We start from the raw sequence: 18516 nt of genomic DNA, 5'->3' as shown, positions 1-18516 counted from the left end.
GAATATCTTTTGCTTCTTTTGTGGTTTTTTCCCGCTGTAAGTTCAGTTCCGAACATTTTGAGTCAAGTTCGGACACTTGGCCGCTCAGTCTCGTGTTAATGTCGTCTACAATTTCACACAAAGTGTCATCACAAGTTTTTAGTGCTCTTAGTTCAGCCTCAGTCTCATCATGTCACGTGTCATGTGTTCGTCAATGTCTTTTTTGTTTTGTTTTGAGTCATCTGATTTTTGTTTTGAGTCGTTCGCTTGATAACAGCTTCAAACATGCTGGAAATATTTGTCAACTGAAACTGCTTTGCCCTGCCACGTCTTTTGACTTGACGTCACGGACAATAATGGGCTCTGAGCTGGATTTAGCTATTTGGCTAGTGGTCGGCCTATTTATGAAATTTCCGTCACTAGGCATGTTAACAGCTGATTGATACTTACTACTGGAGTCGACTCTGGAGTCATTGTTAATTTTTTTGTTCAGTGCCCAAGTTGGATTCGGATTGCGTCTGTTGTCTGTCGTGTTCGAATTTTGCTGATTGATTACGTGTTGTCACCATGCTACACGGAATGTATACTGCAAGAAAAATCTTTACTCTCGTTTGAGAATGAATTCATGAAATTAATTCCGTATGGCAACAATGTTGGCTTAACTGAGCAAAATCGTTCAAATGGCTCTGAGCACTATGGGACTTAACTGCTGAGGTCATCAGTCCCCTAGAACTTAGAACTACTTAAACGTAACTAACCTAAGGACATCACACACATCCATGCCAGAGGCAGGATTCGAACCTGCGACCGTAGCGGTCGCGCGGTTCCAGACTGTAGCGCCTAGAACCGCTTAGCCACTAAATGAGCAAGAATTGCAGTTAATGGTGAAATAATTAACATAAATGACTGCTTGCAATTTGACGATGCTCATGACACAATTCGGCCATTTTATGGAAATTGTACGACTGTACTGTTGTAACGAACTGTATGATAAAAGTAATTTGGAATACGCGAGGTTGCGCAAAAATGACTGCTACGGTTACGAAAAATTTTGACAAAGCTAGGAAGCAAGTTACAATTACTAAAGCGCTTGGACTAGCGTGCTAATGTAAAAATACGATGTCTTACCTTGGATCCAAGTACGCAGTGTATATGTCAGGTTTTATTAACTATTCCAATGGCTCGTCTTATTGTTTGGTCTTTATAAATATTGAATTGCAATGTCTCATCAGATATGATCCCATTATCCGTGCAACAAAGAAATACATTGTAGGAAATACAATAAAAAGTTCAGACACGAAATCGCTAGTTTGATTTATCGTGGCTTTCCTGTCTGGTTAGAGAATACCAGAGAACAGACAAAAAGTAATAGGTAATGACAGTTGTACGTGATCAGTTTATACAAACTTTGGGCGCTTGACAATGGCTCTTGCGTCAGGTCCGTTCACTGTGAGTTTGACCACGGGTGATTTTTATGAAAATATTTCTGTATCGGACTTCGTAGATTGAAGAATTCCGAAGTTTTGGTTCGAACTGGACCATTGATAACACAGAACCTTTAGCCTTGCCAAGACGCCGTTTAATTGGGACAATTGCTTGCAACATAAATAAAACACAAGATTAAATAATATCACTGTATTCGTAAAATATTATACTAAATTAATTACATAGACATTTACACTAATTCTGTTGTGTGCGCAACTATAAATACGCCAGCCAAGTGAGATTGCGTCTCAATAAAATAGAATTCCGGTGGTGTGCCAAATAATTATCTGCAGCGATGGCAGATATGCGGCCGATCAGGACGTCTTCAAGAACGAAAAAGGGTGATGTCTTCTCGGCAAGACAACTGAATCACGTAATAATTCTAATGTTTCAGCAGTTGCACGTCACAATCGATTCAACCGCTTATGTTAATTAACATCTTAAATAATTCTTTATTTATATTCAGAAGTTATATCTATATTTTTGCAATATATCCACGCCCATCGTGCAAATGTGGGCCGGCCGTGGTCGCCGAGCGGTTCTAGGAGCTTCAGTCTGGAACCGCGCGACCGCTACGGTCGCAGGTTCGAATCCTGCCTCGGGCATGGATGTGTGTGATGTCCTTAGGTTAGTTAGGTTTAAGTAGCTCTAAGTTCTAGGGGACTGATGACCTTAGAAGTTAAGTCCCATAGTGCTCAGAGCCGTGCAAATGTGGCTTTAAAAGCTGCTGCCCAGTGAGGGGTAGTTTTAATACTGCGTGGGTCAGCCATGCATTCAGACTGCTTGGAGCCATTCTCCGGTGCTACCCGTCACGCCTACAGACTGCACTCAGAGTGGCCGAGCCTTGGTTGGAGAAATGGCGTGTCAGAGTAAACGTCGACAATTGCGAAGCCGTTCTGTTCACTAGAAAACCGAAGCAACTGCGCAAACACCGATACTGCAGACCAATAACTCTACATGCACGCCCAATACGTTTCCGTGAGAAAGTCAAATACCTCGGTGTCTGGCTGGACCGGAAATTACTCTGGGGGGACCACATACAACACATGACCAACCGAGCAAGCGCGAGGCTCAAACAGCTCTATCCTATGCTCAACAGGCGTAGCACACTGAACAGAAGGGTGTCGAGGTCCATGTACATGACACTTATCCGACTTCTGACGACGTACGCAGCTCCTGTCTTGGGATACGCTGCGCCTACACGCCTGCGCCGTCTGCAGCTCATACAAAACAAAGTACTCAAAATCATAAGCAATGCTCCACGATACACACGCATCGCGGACCTTCACCGGGAATACCGACTTGAGACTCTCACGGAGGTAATCCACAAACTCACCACAAGACTATACAGAAACTCCAGACATTCGCAGAACCCGTTTATTCTGAATCTGGGGAACTACGACCACAACCATAGATGGAAACATAAAAGACCAAAAGACATACTTGTAAGGACATAACATCTATGGCCAAGCATACGCAAACATAACGACACAGGCGAGCCCCTGTTAATCAGACGCCATTACTGGATATCCAGCTGAAATACACTGCCGAATAACTGGCACCACACAGGGAAGCCGTACCGTACACTGCATGCAAACAAGCTCCACACATCCCCCACACAGTGAGATGATCTATGGCCGATCTCCCACTACTGTATAACGATCTTGATTGTTCCAGGAATGTAGCAGCTGCAGCAACTGGGATACATCGCCATCGCTTGTCACGGTAATGATGCATGATACCCATACTGACAAATCCAACCTTGCATGAACTATCGCAGCTAGTAAGCCACTACTGCTCTTACTACGCATCCCACCGTCGCAGAGGTTATTTTCCCACGGCACGAGCCTTGGCACTTTTTTCCCTCTGCTCTTCAAATCGCTACCCTCACTCGCGTTTCGTCCACTATCTATCACCTGATGGACCGTGTTAATGCGTAGTCCTACCCAGACGCACGGACAACATCACAGCCCAGCATCCTGTGATCCACTTACTAGACAACTAACATGTTTACGGAGGTGGCAGTAGAACTTTTGGTTTGGTCACCACGTTGGTGCGGGCGTGGAGGGGCCCCATCTCTATTCCGGTGCTACTTGCAACGCTGACACCATTTTATGATTGTCATGCTGGTTAGGGATCCGCCATCGTGGTCTCGCGGTAGCGTTCTCGCTTCCCGAGCAAGGTGTCCCGGGTTCGATTCCCGGCGGGGTCAGGGATTTTTCCTGCCTCGAGATGACTGGGTGTTGTTGTGTCGTCTTCATCCTCATCATTCATCCCCATTACGGTCGGAGGAAGGCAACGGCAAACCACCTCCATTAGGACCTTGCCTAGTAAGGCGGTGCGGGTCTCCCGCATCGTTCCCCTACGCTCTGTAAAGAAGCATGGGACTTCATTTCCAGATTTTTCCAGCTGGTTAGGGCACTCCTAACGACTAGGCACTCCTAAGGACTACTTTACTAGCTGCCATTCACTGGGTAATTTTTGGTAGCTGTAACCTCTTTGACAGCGGCAACTCATATTTGGAAACATAGCACCAGTTTGTGAAATCATTAGGCTGACAGTAGCCTCTCTCAGGAAACAGGTACGTCATGACTCAAAACTGTAATTGAAATACGTATGTATCCCAGGAATTAAGTAGGTCATTGGCTAAAACTAGATTTATCCCACGAATTAAGTAGGCCATGGGCTAAAAATAACGCCCACGAGACCTGGAACAACGTACACAGCCAAAGGTGGTCAGGCGGCTGACCTACTTAGTCCCAGGACTGGTGGGCACTTACTACTCTTGTAATGCTTACTGATTAGTAATAAGTGTACCGAGAGGCATTTGTCGTTTTTCGTTTCACCGTGAAACTAACAATGGTTGTCTCTCCCACCCTACCTCCAGCGTAGGTCCTGGGTGTGCTCAAGGTCTGTAGAAACAGGTACGTTCTTGGTGGATATAAAACAGTATCATTTTTATTGAAGATTTATTTAAATATTGTAGCACTTATGGAGACATAAATTTTCATGTCGTATCGTATGTGTGAATTAAGTTCACTGTTAAATATTTTCACGAATAAATTATTTTTAACTTTCTGAAGCACAAGGCTTAGAAAGCTGGCTTAAGCCAGAGATAAATTCTGCCGAAATTTTTACAAAGGTACAGACGGTGTTTAGAAAGGATAGATTGCATGCAACCGGTGGTGGAGTGTTCGTCGCTGTTAGTAGTAGTTTATCCTGTAGTGAAGTAGAAGTGGATAGTTCCTGTGAATTATTATGGGTGGAGGTTACACTAAACAACCGAATTAGGTTAATAATTGGCTCCTTTTACCGACCTCCCGACTCAGCAGCATTAGTGGCAGAACAACTGAGAGAAAATTTGGAATACATTTCCCATACATTTTCTCAGCATGTTATAGTCTTAGGTGGAGATTTCAATTTACCAGATATAGACTGGGACACTCAGATGTTTAGGACGGGTGGTAGGGACAGAGCATCGAGTGACATTATACTGAGTGCACTATCCGAAAATTACCTCGAGCAATTAAACAGAGAACCGACTCGTGGAGATAACATCTTGGACCTACTGATAACAAACAGACCCGAACTTTTCGACTCCGTATGTACAGAACAGGGAATCAGTGATCATAAGGCCGTTGCAGCATCCCTGAATATGGAAGTTAATAGGAATATAAAAAAAGGGAGGAAGGTTTATCTGTTTAGCAAGAGTAATAGAAGGCAGATTTCAGACTACCTAACAGATCAAAACGAAAATTTCTGTTCCGACACTGACAATGTTGAGTGTTTATGGAAAAAGTTCAAGGCAATCGTAAAATGCGTTTTAGACAGGTACGTGCCGAGTAAAACTGTGAGGGACGGGAAAAACCCACCGTGGTACAACAACAAAGTTAGGAAACTACTGCGAAAGCAAAGAGAGCTCCACTCCAAGTTTAAATGCAGCCAAAACCTCTCAGACAAACAGAAGCTAAACGATGTCAAAGTTAGCGTAAGGAGGGCTATGCGTGAAGCGTTCAGTGAATTCGAAAGTAAAATTCTATGTACCGACTTGACAGAAAATCCTAGGAAGTTCTGGTCTTACGTTAAATCAGTAAGTGGCTCGAAACAGCATATCCAGACACTACGGGATGATGATGGCATTGAAACAGAGGATGACACGCGTAAAGCTGAAATACTAAACACCTTTTTCCAAAGCTGTTTCACAGAGGAAGACCGCACTGCAGTTCCTTCTCTAAATCCTCGCACAAACGAAAAAATGGCTGACATCGAAATAAGTGTCCAAGGAATAGAAAAGCAACTGGAATCACTCAATAGAGGAAAGTCCACTGGACCTGACGGGATACCAATTCGATTCTACACAGAGTATGCGAAAGAACTTGCCCCCCTTCTAACAGCCGTGTACCGCAAGTCTCTAGAGGAACGGAGGGTTCCAAATGATTGGAAAAGAGCACAGATAGTCCCAGTCTTCAAGAAGGGTCGTCGAGCAGATGCGCAAAACTATAGACCTATATCTCTGACGTCGATCTCTTGTAGAATTTTAGAACATGTTTTTTGCTCGAGTATCATATCGTTTTTGGAAACCCAGAATCTACTATGTAGGAATCAACATGGATTCCGGAAACAGCGATCGTGTGAGACCCAACTCGCTTTATTTGTTCATGAGACCCAGAAAATATTAGATACAGGCTCCCAGGTAGATGCTATTTTTCTTGACTTCCGGAAGGCGTTCGATACAGTTCCGCACTGTCGCCTGATAAACAAAGTAAGAGCCTACGGAATATCAGACCAGCTGTGTGGCTGGATTGAAGAGTTTTTAGCAAACAGAACACAGCATGTTGTTATAAATGGGGAGACGTCTACAGACGTTAAAGTAACCTCTGGCATGCCACAGGGGAGTGTTATGCGACCATTGCTTTTCACAATATATATAAATGACTTAGTAGATAGTGTCGGAAGTTCCATGCGGCTTTTCGCGGATGATGCTGTAGTATACAGAGAAGTTGCTGCATTAGAAAATTGTAGCGAAATACAGGAAGATCTGCAGCGGATAGGCACTTGGTGCAGGGAGTGGCAACTGACCCTTAACATAGACAAATGTAATGTATTGCGAATACATAGAAAGAAGGACCCTTTATTGTATGATTATATGATAGCGGAACAAACACTGGTAGCAGTTACTTCTGTAGTGTCGGAAGTTCCATGCGGCTTTTCGCGGATGATGCTGTAGTATACAGAGAAGTTGCTGCATTAGAAAATTGTAGCGAAATACAGGAAGATCTGCAGCGGATAGGCACTTGGTGCAGGGAGTGGCAACTGACCCTTAACATAGACAAATGTAATGTATTGCGAATACATAGAAAGAAGGACCCTTTATTGTATGATTATATGATAGCGGAACAAACACTGGTAGCAGTTACTTCTGTAAAATATCTGGGAGTATGCGTGCGGAACGATTTGAAGTGGAATGATCATATAAAATTAATTGTTGGTAAGGCGGGTACCAGGTTGAGATTCATTGGGAGAGTGGTTAGAAAATGTAGTCCATCAACAAAGGAGGTGGCTTACAAAACACTCGTTCGACCTATACTTGAGTATTGCTCATCAGTGTGGGATCCGTACCAGGTCGGGTTGACGGAGGAGATAGAGAAGATCCAAAGAAGAGCGGCGCGTTTCGTCACCGGGTTGTTTGGTAACCGTGATAGCGTTACGGAGATGTTTAATAAACTCAAGTGGCAGACTCTGCAAGAGAGGCGCTCTGCATCGCGGTGTAGCTTGCTCGCCAGGTTTCGAGAGGGTGCGTTTCTGGATGAGGTATCGAATATATTGCTTCCCCCTACTTATACCTCCCGAGGAGATCACGAATGTAAAATTAGAGAGATTAGAGCGCGCACGGAGGCTTTCAGACAGTCGTTCTTCCCGCGAACCATACGCGACTGGAACAGGAAAGGGAGGTAATGACAGTGGCACGTAAAGTGCCCTCCGCCACACACCGTTGGGTGGCTTGCGGAGTATCAATGTAGATGTAGGTGTAGATGTAGATGAAGGCGCACGAAAAGCGATGACTCTCCAGTTTCCATACTCTCCACTGAATACCTCCACGCTTCTCTCTTTCTGCTCTTAGCATAGCAGTAGCTCAGATCGCAGGTTACAAAAACAACCTGAAAAAGTATTTCACACTTTTACATACATAACAGCATACAACTATGAACAGTAAAGTAAAACACTTTTCGACAGTAGACCTGTAGATCGTACACAGTTCTCTTCTCCAATAAGCAATATCCTTTACAGTAGCTTTTCCTGTAAAGTGCAGAAAGGGCAGGTAGACGTATGGGCCCTTTTCTAGGAGTGGCTTCACTCGCGTTTTTCTTGCTTCAGCTGCGGAATTTTTGAGTCGTCTGGACGGAGCTAGGTGGTTCCGTGGCTTTCAGGTGAACTTACCATTCGTACTCAACCATTCCTTTCAATGACGTATTTCTTTACACCGCACACTGTGTCCACAATGTGTCCGATTTGTCGTCGAAAGGACATTTTCTTGATCGAAGGTTGCTTTTGCTGCAGCTCCACGTCTTCCTTTGGCGTTGTTCCATTGGCCCAAGGCTGTCTTTCACCGGAGGCGAATATTCCGTAGAAGATGGAACCACAGAAGTAGATTGTGCTCGAGATGAAAAATACAACTCGCCATTCGTCCTTCGTCTGTAAAACAAGAAGGAAAGAGTATCACACTTGTGTAACGTACTATTTTTACAAAGACACAATATATGTATGCCCCATGTATTGCAGTACGAAGTTACTTTGCTTTTTAGCTATTCTGCAACATGTTGTTGTTGAGGTCTTCAATCCAGAGGCTGGTTTGATGTAGCTCTCCATGCTACTCCATCCTGTGCAAGCCTCTTCATCTCCGAATAACTACTGCAACCCACATCCCTCTGAATCTGCTTAGTGTATTCATCTCTTGGTCTCCCTATACGATTTTTACCCTCCGCGCTTCCTTCCAATACTAAATTGGTGATACCTCGATGGCTCAGAACATGTCCTATCAACCGATCGTTTCTTCTAGTCAAGTTGTGCCACAAATTCTGCTTCTCCCCAATCCTATTCGGTACCTCCTCATTAGTTACCTGATGTACCTATCTATTCAGCATTCTTCTGTAGCATCAGATTTCGAAAGCTTCTATTCTCTTCTTATCTAAACTACACTCCTGGAAATTGAAATAAGAACACCGTGAATTCATTGTCCCAGGAAGGAGAAACTTTATTGACACATTCCTGGGGTCAGATACATCACATGATCACACTGACAGAACCACAGGCACATAGACACAGGCAACAGAGCATGCACAATGTCGGCACTAGTACAGTGTATATCCACCTTTCGCAGCAATGCAGGCTGCTATTCTCCCATGGAGACGATCGTAGAGATGCTGGATGTAGTCCTGTGGAACGGCTTGCCATGCCATTTCCACCTGGTGCCTCAGTTGGACCAGCGTTCGTGCTGGACGTGCAGACCGCGTGAGACGACGCTTCATCCAGTCCCAAACATGCTCAATGGGGGACAGATCCGGAGATCTTGCTGGCCAGGGTAGTTGACGTACACCTTCTAGAGCACGTTGGGTGGCACGGGATACACGCGGACGTGCATTGTCCTGTTGGAACAGCAAATTCCCTTACCGGTCTAGGAATGGTAGAACGATGGGTTCGATGACGGTTTGGATGTACCGTGCACTATTCAGTGTCCCCTCGACGATCACCAGTGGTGTACGGCCAGTGTAGGAGATCGCTCCCCACACCATGATGCCGGGTGTTGGCCCTGTGTGCCTCGGTCGTATGCAGTCCTGATTGTGGCGCTCACCTGCACGGCGCCAAATACGCATACGACCATCATTGGCACCAAGGCAGAAGCGACTCTCATCGCTGAAGACGACATGTCTCCATTCGTCCCTCCATTCACGCCTGTCGCGACACCACTGGAGGCGGGCTGCACGATGTTGGGGCGTGAGCGGAAGACGGCCTAACGGTGTGCGGGACCGTAGCCCAGCTTCATGGAGACGGTTGCGAATGGTCCTCGCCGATACCCCAGGAGCAACAGTGTCCCTAATTTGCTGGGAAGTGGCGGTGCGGTCCCCTACGGCACTGCGTAGGATCCTACGGTCTTGGCGTGCATCCGTGCGTCGCTGCGGTCCGGTCCCAGGTCGACGGGCACGTGCACCTTCCGCCGACCACTGGCGACAACATCGATGTACTGTGGAGACCTCACGCCCCATGTGTTGAGCAATTCGGCGGTACGTCCACCCGGCCTCCCGCATGCCCACTATACGCCCTCGCTCAAAGTCCGTCAACTGCACATACGGTTCACGTCCACGCTGTCGCGGCATGCTACCAGTGTTAAAGACTGCGATGGAGCTCCGTATGCCACGGCAAACTGGCTGACACTGACGGCGGCGGTGCACAAATGCTGCGCAGCTAGCGCCATTCGACGGCCAACACCGCGGTTCCTGGTGTGTCCGCTGTGCCGTGCGTGTGATCATTGCTTGTACAGCCCTCTCGCAGTGTCCGGAGCAAGTATGGTGGGTCTGACACACCGGTGTCAATGTGTTCTTTTTTCCATTTCCAGGAGTGTATTTATCGTCCATGTTTCACTTCTATACGTGGCTCACTCCGTACAAATACTTTCAGGAAACACTTCCTAACACTTAAATCTATACTCGATGTTACCAAATTTCTTTTCTTCAGAGACTTTTTTTCTTGCCACAGCGAGTCCCCATTTTATATCCTCTCTACTTCGACGATCATCAGTTATTTTGCTCCCCAAATAGCAAAACTCATTTACTACTTTAAGTGTTTCATTTCCTAAGCTAATTCCTTCAGCATCGCCTGATTTAATTCGACTTCATTCCATTACCCTCGTTTTGTTTTTATTGATATTCACCTTGTACCCTCCTTTCAAAGCACTGTCCATTCCGTTCAGCTGCTCTTCCAGGTCTTTTGCTGTCTGACAGAATTACAATGTCGTCGGCAAACCTCAAAAGTCTTTATTTCTTCTCCATGGTTTTTAATTCATACTCCAAATTTTTATTTTGTTTCCTTTACTGCTTCCTCAATATACGGATTGAATAACATCGGGGATAGGCTACAACCTTGTCTCACTCCCTTCTCAACCACTGCTTCCCGTTCGTGCCCCTCGACTCTAGCCACCTTCAGAATTTGTAAAAGAGTACCCCAGTCAACATTGTCAAAAGATTTTTCTAAGTCTACAAATGCTAGAAACGTAGGTTTGCCTATCCTTAATCTATATTCTAAGGTACGTCAGTATTGCCTCACGTGTTCCAACTTTTCTACGGAATCCAAACTGATCTGCCCCGATGTCTGCTTTTACCAGTTTTCCGTCAGTTTGTAAAGAATTCATGTTAATATTTTGAAACCATGAGTTATTAAACTGGTAGTTCGGTAATTTTCACACCTGTCAACACCTGCTTTCTTTGGGATTGGAGTTATTATATTCTTCTTGAAGTGTGAAGGTATTTCGCCTGTCTCTTACATCTTGCTCTCCAGATGGAAGAGTTTTGTCGTGGCTGGCTCTCCCAGGGTACCATTAGTTCTAATGGAATGTTGTCTACTCCCGACTTAGATCTTTTAGTGCACTGTCAAATTCCTCACGCAGTATCATATCTTCCATTTCATATTTATCTACGTCCTCTTCCATTTACATAATATTACTCTCAAGTACATCGCTCTTGTATAGACCCTCCATATACTCCTTCGACCTTTCTGCTTCCCCTTCTTTGCTTAGGATTGATTGCCCATCTAAACATTTGATATTCATGCTGGTGTTTTTCTTTCCTCCAAAGGTCTCTTTAATTTTCCTGTATGCAGTATCTATTTTACCTCTAGTGATATATGCTTCTACATCCTTACATGTCATCCAGCCATCCCTGCTTAGCCATTTTGCAATTCCTATCGATCATATTTTTGAGACATTTGTATTCCTTTTCGCCTGCTTCATTTCTGCGCCTTCATATTTTCTCCTTTCATCAGTTAAATTTAATATCTCTTCCGTTAGCCAAAGATTTCTATTAGCCCTCGTTTTTTTACCTACTTGATCCTCTGCTGCATTCACCATTTCATTTCTCAGAGCTACCCATTCTTCTTCTACCCCTGTACATGTCAACCCTTCCCTAATACTCTTTATCCCATTTCCTTAAATTCCCACATTTTTGAAGTTTCTTTAGATTTAGTATAATGTTCATAAGCAATAGATTGTGTTCAAAGTCCACATCTGTCCCTGGAAATGTCTTACAATTTAAAACCTTGTTCCTAACCTTCTGTCTTACCATTATATAATCTATCTGAAACCTTCCAGTGTCTCCAGTCCTCCTCCACGTATACAACCTTCTTTTATGATTCTTAAACCAAGTGGCAGCTATTAAGTGATAGCTATTAAGTTATGCTCTGTGCAAAATTCTACCAGACGGCTTCCTCTTTCATTCCTTACCCCTCCTCCCCCCCAGTCCATATTCACCTACTACTTTTCCTTGTCTTCCTTTTCCTACTACCAAATTCCAGTCCCCCATGAGTATTAAATTTTCGTCTCCCTTAACTATATGAATAATTTCTTTTATCCCATCCTACATTTCTTCAATTTCCTCCTCATCTGCGGAGCTAGTTGGCATATAAACTTGTACTGCTGTGGTAGGGGTGGGCTTCGTTCTATCTTGGCTACACTAATGCGTTCACTATGCTGTTCGTAGTAGTTTATCCGCGTTCCTATTTTCTTATTCAGTATTAAACCCCCTCCTGCATTACCGTTATTTGACTTCTTATTGATAACGCTATATTCAATGCTGTAAAATCTAAAGATAAGAGAAATGTCACATGATTGTCAACCATTAAGCCGTTTAATAATGAAGAAATAATTCAGTGCATGCGTCAATTATGCAACGAAATGCCGATACAAATGAGTAATTTTCGGACGTTCAGAGGAAATGTTTCTTCATCACGTCTCTTGTCCAGAGCGAGGAAAATAAAATAATTTAATACTTTAATACATAGAAATATATTTGTTTTTAATAGCCACTTTACCTCTTCCTTCGGGTACGGCAAATTTCGAAATAAACGAGTCAATTATTTGAAAATTAATTTATAGATGTCCAGAACAGATGTGCTCTGAGAAAAGAATAAAGAAGTTCTCCACGTTCAAAGTTTTACAGTTACAGCCCAGTAACCCATCTTAATCGAGATGGACAAAATTAAACGACAATGAAATTCTTAGTATATCATTTATCATAAACGTGTCTTCGTGCTACGGAAACTGAGAAAGCTGATTTTTAAATCTGTTTACTAGTAGCAAGACGCGAACTGTTGAGGAATTGAAAAGGGTGTAGATGCCTACCACTTTAATGTACAGTCCGGAAAATTACGTTATTACGTATACTATTTCTCACACAGAGTTAACTACGTACGTTGCACTGTTTGTGTTATATTTTAGGTAGATTTCGAGAAAATGTTAGTAGCGAAGTTACGGGAATGAACACTAAAGTATTAAAACTTCGTACGTGTTAATTATATTAAATGAAAGACTAAAACGTGCAACTGAAATGGTTTGCAGACAGGTAAACTATATTTCCTAATCTTTCATTGTATACGGCTGATCCAATGTCCCTCTATGCAATGTACCGCTGCGCCGTGTGAATAACTTCTACAGGCTACCGTTGTATTTGTTTCGGCGTGCGATACTATGAATATGAAACAAACAAAGAGGATGAAATCCGCACAGCCTACTCGTAGCAACAAGCAACAAGTGGGCCATCGAGGTTGATGGACGGATCACGGTCGACACTACAAAATACCCTGACTGCGCCAAACTGCGAGACGATTTGGAGGCTAGCGTGCTGAATGTTGAGGAGAAAGTTTTGTTGCGCTTACCAAGCTGCAAATTAACAGGATTGACATTTGCGTGACTGTATGAGTGATTTGCTAAATATCACATGCAGACGGTATTGTGTTCCCACACATACGATATAGGTCAGGCACAATATCTTATGGTGTAGTCTTACATCACGTATAAAGCGTGCTTCATTGATGGCTGTATTGCATACTTGTGCGGGAAATATACGTTTTCAACGCTAATAACAGTGATGTGTGGTGTAATATCGAAAGAATAATTAACTATTTTTTAAAAATAGTAATACATTTTATTTGGTAATCAAACTTTGAACCACAGATGCTAGAGCTGATTGAATTTCGTATATCGTTTGTGTATCGCATTGTCTGAGATTTTAGTCTTGTTTCTTTGTTCTTTTCGGCATCGGTATTGGCACGAGGACGACGCAATTCCGACTGCACTCATTAAGTACGTATTACACATATATATGTGTATCGCGGAGTAGTGTACGACTCCCAGGGCCGTAGCAATCTATGTAATGCTATATGGATTCATTTATTGGATTATTAAAATGAAGGTAAATTAACGTATACACATTCCCGATTTGTATTTAGTAACCTCAATAGAATTCATTGTTCAGTAACGTACTTTTATCTGTCGAACACGTCTTAAAATCGTAGCATTCCGCGATTTAAGCAACTGCGAGAACCATTAAGTACCCTGACATGACTTTTTATCCTTCCAGACTGCGTTGGTTGCTACGCTGCCAAACGTACGTGCATGATAACACAGATCAAATTTACTTACATTTCAAGTTAACAGTTACCCAAACTTTCACTAATTATCCACATTTAAATGGAATATTCTGTTACTAATATATTTTATTTCGTGGACGCCAAAGTGTGCAGTTACGGGTTGGAAAGCTGTTCTAAGTACGTCAGTTTACATCTTTAGATTGCATGAATCGTCATATGCTATATGCAAGATGTTGCGGGGAATTAGCCTTACTTTGACTGTTCCATGCATTACTCTCAGCAACAGTACTCCTTTTCTTATATCTTGGAGTCCAGAAAAGAATTTCCTTTGACCATCTACGATGAATTCGCCTTGTCATCCGTGCTGGCCATTTCAGTTTTTATTGGGTGTAGAAAAATATGCGCTACCAGTCACAATAAAGGGTTATTTATTTGTCACACGACCGGTTTCGGGATTGCGCCCATCTAAAGGTGTTTATACATTCATGTACATGTTTATGCTGTTGGAGATCACTGTATAAATACAAAAAAAATATTTGCTGGTGACTACACAGATACAAGTATGGCTTCATATTACACTATTATGATGTGCGCTCGTGAAATACACTATTTTTACATACTTCTATGTTTTTTGTATACAGCTATACTTGGTAAAACTGAAATATGGACGTGAAAATGACAATAAGTGTGTAACTAAGTGGCAAAACTGTCAACACAGCATAGCTGTAATAATGGGCTTCATCTTTACGTAAGTACAGATATATTTTCGTAAAATGCTGCCTTACCACTTACAGTTGTCCCACTTGTATCTGTGTAGTCACCAGCAATTTTTTTTTGGAATTTATACAGTGATCTCCAACAGTATAAACATGTACACGAATCTATAAACACCTGAAGATGGGCGCAAGCCCGAAACCGGTCGTGTGACAAATAAATAACCTTTTATTGTGACTGGTAGCGGATATTTTTCTACACCCCATAAAGGAAAAGTCACGGAGCTCGACAGCATCCACTATGGATAAAATTCACTTACTTTTATTGCTCTTTGTAAGATGACAGCCCTCGTGGCTATGCGCGAAAGCACAAGAGCGAGGGGACGTGGCGGTATTCACGAGTGTCAGACGTCCGGAGCTCGTGGTCTAGTGGCTGGCGTTGCTGCCTCTGGAACACGGGGTTCCGGGTTCGATTCCCGTCCGGTTTGGGGATTTTCTCTGCCCGGGGACTGGAATTTGTGTTGGCCTCATCATTTCATCATCATTATCATTATTTGTGACAGTGTCTAGACTGTCCATTATAATTATCCGGGCTGTTATGCCGTGGTCGGTTGATGAATTCTGTGGTGATTCCCAACGTTTGGAGTTTAGGAGTGTCTAGACTGGAGTGTGAAAAAATTGGTCGGCGTAAAAATTGGGACTTTGTATGCGCGTTGATGACCCAGCAGTTGAGCGCCCTAGAAACCAAACATCATCATCACGAGTGTCCGACGTAGCAGAAATGGGGAGGTGGTCGACAAAAGAGGTTGAAGACAACGGGGATCAATTACGTGTCCGTATGAAGCTGAGGGCAGACAGAGAGGCCGATGCAGGTAGAAGAACAGCAGGTTCTTCTGGAGCTGATCACTGTTCTAAGGCGTGCTACATGCTCTCTTCAGCCATTGGGTTCTAGGGAGTTTTATTTGGTTATTTATTTATTTTCTTATTTATTATTTCTTCCCAGTTGGGAATTTACAATTTGCCGAGGCGCGCGCTCCACACATCCGTCCGCTCTCCTCTCCTAGACGGACTAATACGGTGCTCGCAAGGCGACCAAACCGCAGTGTAGGCTGGTGCGCGGCCAGACACGTGTGCAGGCCTGCCGACTTTCCCATGGTATGAAAAGCACAATTCACGCAATGGAAGTGTCGAAGAGAATAATGTAGAATGACAACCCGGTGCAGAATTGCTAATTATCATCTATTTTCAAGTCAAAATATTGAGTCACTTGTGTATCACACAACTTTTGGTATTTGTTTCTAAAAAGTAAATGTAAAAGAAATTAACACACAGTATGTGAAACTACCATAATAGATGAAGTGAGTCATGAGCCGCAATATACTGCGTACATCAGTCATACTCTAGAAATAGATATTTTGCAGTGAACAAAAACATAGATCGTATTTCGATCATCAAAACATGATCATAAAAATAGATCCCTGCCTCAATATCGCAGATCACATAAATGCTAATGACCTGCCCCTTCCTCTGTAACCAAGAAAGCGTAATGTTACGTAGTAAATAACGATGTGTTCTTTGTAATTAGTTAAATATGACAAGAATTAATTAGTTATTTTTAACGTTATCTGATAACTGTTAATGATATTTGAATTCTAACTACCTCCAAAACGATGCATCCATGCACATGTCATACGTGATTACTAAATACGATACATCTGACTGCCGTGATTTTGATGGCTGTTTGTTGCAATGCTGGCTGTAAGAGACTGCAGGGACGCAGGCTCAGGGGACGGACAGTGCTCGCGAAGAGGTTTGTGGATCAGTCTCTACGAACTTTTCATCGATATGGTAGACTTACAGTTTCGACTCAGAAGAAGAGCGTGTAGATCTGGACAATATGTCGTGGAGACTTGGGCTCTGATTAACACACGGCTCAGTTCGAACATAATCTCTCTGGCTACAATGTAGGTGGTGAGTATGGATCTAACAATGCCTCGGAAGATATCAGAGGTGTGGATGTAAAGTGTAGCAGGGCGAGGAAAGAGTGTGGCGGTACTCACCCTGTTGGGCACGATGTATCCGGTGAGTATGGGGCTGACGACTCCTGGAAGTGTATCACTGGAGTGGTTGTGAAGTGTAGCAGGGCGAGGAAAGAGTGTGGCGGTACTCACCCTGTTGGGCACGATGTAGCCGGTGAGTATGGGGCTGATGATGCCCGGGATGGTGCCTGCAGTGTTGGCCATGCCCATCAGAATGCTGGCGTACTGGGGCGCCAAGTCCAGGTGGTTCACGCTGCAATGACGAGGCCGCTCAGTCTCAGCACAAACACAAGAAAACAACAGGCAACAGACACTCCTTCAAAGGCTTGGTGTGGACCAATCTGCAGCGAAACTGCAAGTTACTGTAACATGTGAAACACGTATGTAACGTAGCAGCGATGGTGAGGCACGTTAAAATCTTTGACCAGAGAGCCTATTATCGTGGTTAGTCTGCGCTTGACCGCGCGAGTGTTGCAAGCAGTTCGCTAGTAGTCGTCATGTAGAGCAGTACGCTAGTAGTAGTCGTGCAGTACAGTAGTAGTCGTCGTGGAGTACGCGAGTTGCAGTAGGCCAGTGCACTCTGTCGGTAGCAGCAGCTCAGTTCAGTTGCGTGCAGTATGTCGGTAAAAGCAGTCGAGTGGAGTTGTGTGTGTGAGGAGTCGGCGAGCGTCGACATGGCATTCTGGTCAAGATGCTGAATGAGGTATATTGTTAATGTAGGTAATCATCAGATAATGTAAAGTTTATTTATTGTAATTAATTTCCAACAAGTGCCCCAATAATAATTTTGATTTCAAAAGCAATTTTACAAAAAAAAAAATTATTTAATTGAACTAACGATTTCGTTCCACTTCCCTTAAAGAAAAGTTTCAGTTAAATTACAAAAAAAAAAGAATATTATTATTTGCAATGCAGTTCCTCCAAGCCGTGCGCAAGAATAAGAGCAGAAATTTGACTAGCAGTTACAATGAGGTAAGAATTTAATTGTGATTTTTGCACAGGGCCAAAGACCGATATTTCGGTTTAATTGAATTTTCATTATCACTGAGATTTTCTTATCACTGAATGGACTTTCATTTTTTTGTGAGGAACTTATATTTGAGTCAGATTGTGATTCTCACTTTTATTGTCATTAAATTTAATTGCTAGGGAGGTTACGTTTGGCTCCATTTCTATTAAATATTGTCTTTAAAATTTCGGTAGAGAGGTTACACTTAGCACAATGTCCATTAGCATTCATAATTAAATATTGTCATATTTAAATTTTTTGTGGGGAGGTTACACATGTTGTGCAAAAATCCACAGAAGGACCACACTGTTGGCGCTACATCAGTGGAAACAGCGATACCTGTAAAACATCTGGAGATAATCGACTGCAGCGATCTGAAGTTGTACTAAAAGTAGACGTCCAGCTGAAATTTCCAAGGATAAAATTTTCCACATTAGAAGCAGCTTACAGAAAACCAGTTCTACTAAAAGTAGACGTCAAGCTGAAATTTCCAAGGATATAATTTTCCACATTTGAATCAGCTTACAGAACACTGATTTAGCCCAATCATTATTCTAACTTAATCCTTACCACAAAATCATGTTATTTACAACCACACGCATCTCGCAAAACGAACACAACGCGAAAATCAGAGGAATTACAGGTCATTCAGCTGGTC

At 43.1% G+C, this 18516-nt stretch overlaps 1 protein-coding gene across 4 annotated transcripts in view; it reads right to left on the bottom strand.

Annotated features, from left to right (window-relative positions):
- Positions 1-7511: 7511 nt before the first annotated feature.
- LOC124615611 (vesicular glutamate transporter 1-like) overlaps positions 7512-18516 on the bottom strand; it is a 141371-nt gene continuing 130366 nt past the window's right edge. For all 4 annotated transcript variants that reach the window (XM_047143609.1, XM_047143607.1, XM_047143608.1 and 1 more), the window contains exons 10-11: positions 16982-17102; positions 7512-8157 (exon numbers count right to left, since the gene is read on the bottom strand). In XM_047143609.1, coding sequence (XP_046999565.1) covers positions 7912-8157; positions 16982-17102 — 367 coding nt within the window. In that variant the 3' untranslated portion in view covers positions 7512-7911. The remainder of the gene's footprint in view (positions 8158-16981; positions 17103-18516) is intronic.

The sequence above is a fragment of the Schistocerca americana genome, chromosome 5 (assembly GCF_021461395.2).
Source record: "Schistocerca americana isolate TAMUIC-IGC-003095 chromosome 5, iqSchAmer2.1, whole genome shotgun sequence".
Lineage (NCBI taxonomy): Eukaryota > Metazoa > Arthropoda > Insecta > Orthoptera > Acrididae > Schistocerca > Schistocerca americana.
This window is presented reverse-complemented; position numbering and strand designations above follow the sequence as displayed.